General features: G+C 40.6%; 1 protein-coding gene across 4 annotated transcripts in view; it reads left to right on the top strand.

Moving 5' to 3' along the window:
• LOC130199780 (tumor protein p53-inducible nuclear protein 2) overlaps positions 1-3,737 on the top strand; it is a 10,708-nt gene extending 6,971 nt beyond the window's left edge. For all 4 annotated transcript variants that reach the window (XM_056423529.1, XM_056423530.1, XM_056423531.1 and 1 more), the window contains one exon: positions 747-3,737. In XM_056423529.1, coding sequence (XP_056279504.1) covers positions 747-1,014 — 268 coding nt within the window. In that variant the 3' untranslated portion in view covers positions 1,015-3,737. The remainder of the gene's footprint in view (positions 1-746) is intronic.

Below are 3,737 nucleotides of genomic sequence, written 5' to 3'. Positions count from 1 at the left end.
TCATGGGAAACACCAAAGGGTGACTCCAAACTTCTGAACAGTAGTGTAAATATATATATATATATATTTACATATATACAGTATGTAAATGTATATATATATATGTGAATATATATATATATTTACATATATATATATATACCGTTCAAAAGTTTGGGGTCACCCAGACAATTTCGTGTCTTCCATGAAAACTCACTTTTATTTATAAATGAATTGAACATTTCATAGAACATATAGTCAAGACATTGACAAGGTTAGAAATAATGATTAATATTTGAAGTATTCATTTTGTTCTTCAAGCTCAAAGGAAGGCCAGTTGTATAGCTTATATCACCAGCATAACTGTTTTCAGCTGTGCTAACATAATTGCACAAGGGTTTTCTAATCGGACATTAGTCTTCTAAGGCGATAACACAATGTACCATTAGAACACTGGAGTGATGATGAAATGGGCCTCTATACACCTCTGGAGATATGTCATTAGAAACCAGACGTTTCCACCTAGAAGAGTCATTTACCACATTAACAATGTAGAGTGTATTGTTGATTAATGTTATCTTTATTGAAAAAACACTGCTTTACTTTGAAGAATAAAGACATTTCTAAGTGACCCCAAACTTTTGAACAGTAGTGTATATGTGAAAATATATATATATATATTTACATATATATATACATACATATACGTATATATATGTGTATATATATATCTATATATATTCATATTTTTGTGTCTCCCTTTGCAGCAGGGTGGCAGAACCCGCCGCTGCCCCCGCCGCCCGCGGCGCGGCGCCCACTAGGGCGAGCCGTGGAGCAGCCGCTCAGGCCGGAGCTCTGGCCAAGGTCACCCAGGTCGCCCGGGTCCAGCGCGGCAAAGCCCGCGTCGAGCGACGCCACCTGGGCCGCAACCGCATCCAACGGCAGAACCGCACCAGGGAGCAGGTCCCTCGCCACGCGGGCTACGCCAGAAACACCTTCCTCCACCAGCCCAGCAAGCGCAACATCTGCCACTGAACTCCAGGGGGCGCCGTTCAGGCCGAGGGCATTTTAGCAGAGCGGCGGCACCTCCACGCCAGATCACACGGAGTCACTCGCTTTCATTTCTGCACATTGCATCAAAGTCGACTCAGACGCCAGCAGACCGGTAGCTCTCCTTTGGGTTCGGGACACAAACCGACTCCACCGGTGGTTTGATGCCCTCTGTGTCGACCGCGAAGAATACTTGTTGTCCAATGCAGTATCCAAACAACAACAACAAAACAAAAAAAGACTCTATATATAGGATAAACTTAGAAACAATAATGTCTGAAAAACCACAAAAAAAGTTCATTATTCTTAGTGAAGCGTTACGTTTTTATTTCACTCTTCCCTAAGTTTCTTTTTTCATTATTTATGAATTCAATCATTCCTTTTTTTTTTTTTTTTGATTTTAAATTTAAATAAACCAAGTGTACTTTGAGACGTTTTATTGGTGGAAACCGTGGAAACGAGACAGAGAGAGTTAACCCTTCGTGAAACAACTCATCGCAAGTGTGAAGTGAGTGGAGAGGAAGGTCACTCTCTCTCTCTCTCTCTCTCTCTCTCTGTCTCTCTGTCTGTCTCTCTCTCTCTCTGTCTCTCTCTGTCTCTCTGTCTGTCTGTCTCTCTGTCTCTCTCTCTCTCTCTGCCTCTCTCTGTCTCTCTGTCTCTCTGTCTGTCTGTCTGTCTCTCTCTCTCTCTCTCTGTCTCTCTCTCTCTCGCTCTCTCTCGGGTTCCACCAGAAGAAAGAAAAGAAGGTTCCTGTCAGACGAAGAGAAAGTACACTTCTGGCATTTAAAGCCAACAAAATAGCAAAAAGAGAGAGAAGACGATCATCTAGACGTGTGGTCTGTAAACTACGAAGTAAAGTGTGTGTGTGTGTGTGTGTGTGTGTGCGCGCGCCTCTGAGATCTTGAGATCCATGTTGAACACCAAAAAAAAAAGGAAAGCTTGACCTTTTATTTGTACACTTTAGTTGAAAAGTCCCTGAGGAGAAAAGGGGAGGAGCCTCCAACAGCCCCCCCCCCCCTCGGCACATCCAGGACATCCTCTTGCATGAGGTCGTGCCGGTGCAGCCCGGTGCCCCCCCCCCCCCTCGAGCTGACAGATATGTATTCAACCACAATAGAAACGACGGTGCTGACGCGTTCACTGACGCTTGTAATGATCGGAGACGTGGATGTGAGTTTTGCTCCGTTGTGTGAGTCAAAGTTTCAGCGCTCCATTCTATTTCTCTTGTGAAGTTTTTGTTTTGTGTGTGAGGTGTGACACAAAAAAACTCTTAAAAAGAAAGAAAAAAGAAACAACAACAACATGATGGTCATTTATTTTCTCTTGTAAATATTGCAGAAACATTCGAGAAACATTTTTTTTTTTTAAAAGGCAGCGCGCCTCGCAGCGGAGCCTGAGCACTGCTGCACGGATGCAGAATGATGTGGTTTTAATATGATATATTACATAATGTGTTTTAAATTGTGTTCGTCTGGAGGATTCAAGTCAGATTGAGAGGAAAATATTCAAAACAAATGTCTCGTCTGGTTTAGATTATCCAGAAAAGAGGAATGCATTAATTCCCCCCTAAACATCAAGCACCTCTGTTTTAATTCTTGCTGATGATCATTTTTTGTTTTATTCAATAATCTCTTGAAGCGACAGTTGACCAGAAATACACATTTTCAATCTTACCTGTTGTGCCATGTTTTGTTGTTGTGAAATCGAGATTTGATAACTCAAAAATAATTCACCTTGTTTTGAGCAACATGTATATACATATAGTCCCATTATCCTCCTCAAAACAATCTACATTGATATATTTATATATATATAAATATATACTACAAGTAAGAGCAAAACCTTTTTATTATTATTTTTGGATTGAACTGTTCCCTTTAATATCTGTTAATTTATTATATAATTATGAATTGTTATCTTTTATTCTGTTTAAAGGTGATTTATGTGTCCTGTTGATTCCTCTGACTTGTGTAGATCTGAGGTGACGAGTCCATCTCACACACACACACACACACAACCTCTTGTGTTTTGACTCCCTCACTATTCTGATTGTGTTGAGGTTAATATTCTGTTGTAAAGACGTACATAGTGTGAAAACCGGCTGATACTGAGAGATCGCAGCTGAATGTGTGTGTGTGTGTGCGTGTGTGCGTGCACGAAATGAAATGTAAAGACCACCACGACCCCGTCCCGTTTGCCTCAGTTTTATTCTCAGATGTGATTTTTGTTGAACGTTTTGGTTTGGGGGTGAAGGTCATGCAGCGATGCGAAGGAGATAGTTATACATCTATAAATATATATATATTAAACAAATAAAATGTATGCTAAAGAAAAACAACTACGATAGAACATGCTTGTGTTTTCCCATTTAGTTCTGACCCGTTTGAAAGAGGCGCTGAATGTCTGGTTTCCTCCGTCTTGTGAAACGATGGCAGCTTGACAACACGTCACATCTGGATGAGTAAAGCCCTTCATCAACACATGAGCTATGTAGACTTGTACAATGTGGTGTATCTGATATCTACAGTATGGTGACTGTACCTTTCACTATTTCTGCATGGTTTTTGTGATGTTCCCTCAAAGTGGACAGTATGCAAAAATCAATGGATGTTTGTTTTTCCAGCATCCATTCAGAAAACACAGGTACCCGCCAAAAAAAGAACAAAAAAAGAAAGAAACAACAATAAATACTCAGGTTAACACCTGAA

This window comes from Pseudoliparis swirei, chromosome 9, assembly GCF_029220125.1.
Source record: "Pseudoliparis swirei isolate HS2019 ecotype Mariana Trench chromosome 9, NWPU_hadal_v1, whole genome shotgun sequence".
In the NCBI taxonomy this organism is placed as follows: domain Eukaryota; kingdom Metazoa; phylum Chordata; class Actinopteri; order Perciformes; family Liparidae; genus Pseudoliparis; species Pseudoliparis swirei.
Note: the sequence above shows the minus strand (reverse complement) of the source record. Positions and strands in the feature narration are given on the sequence as shown.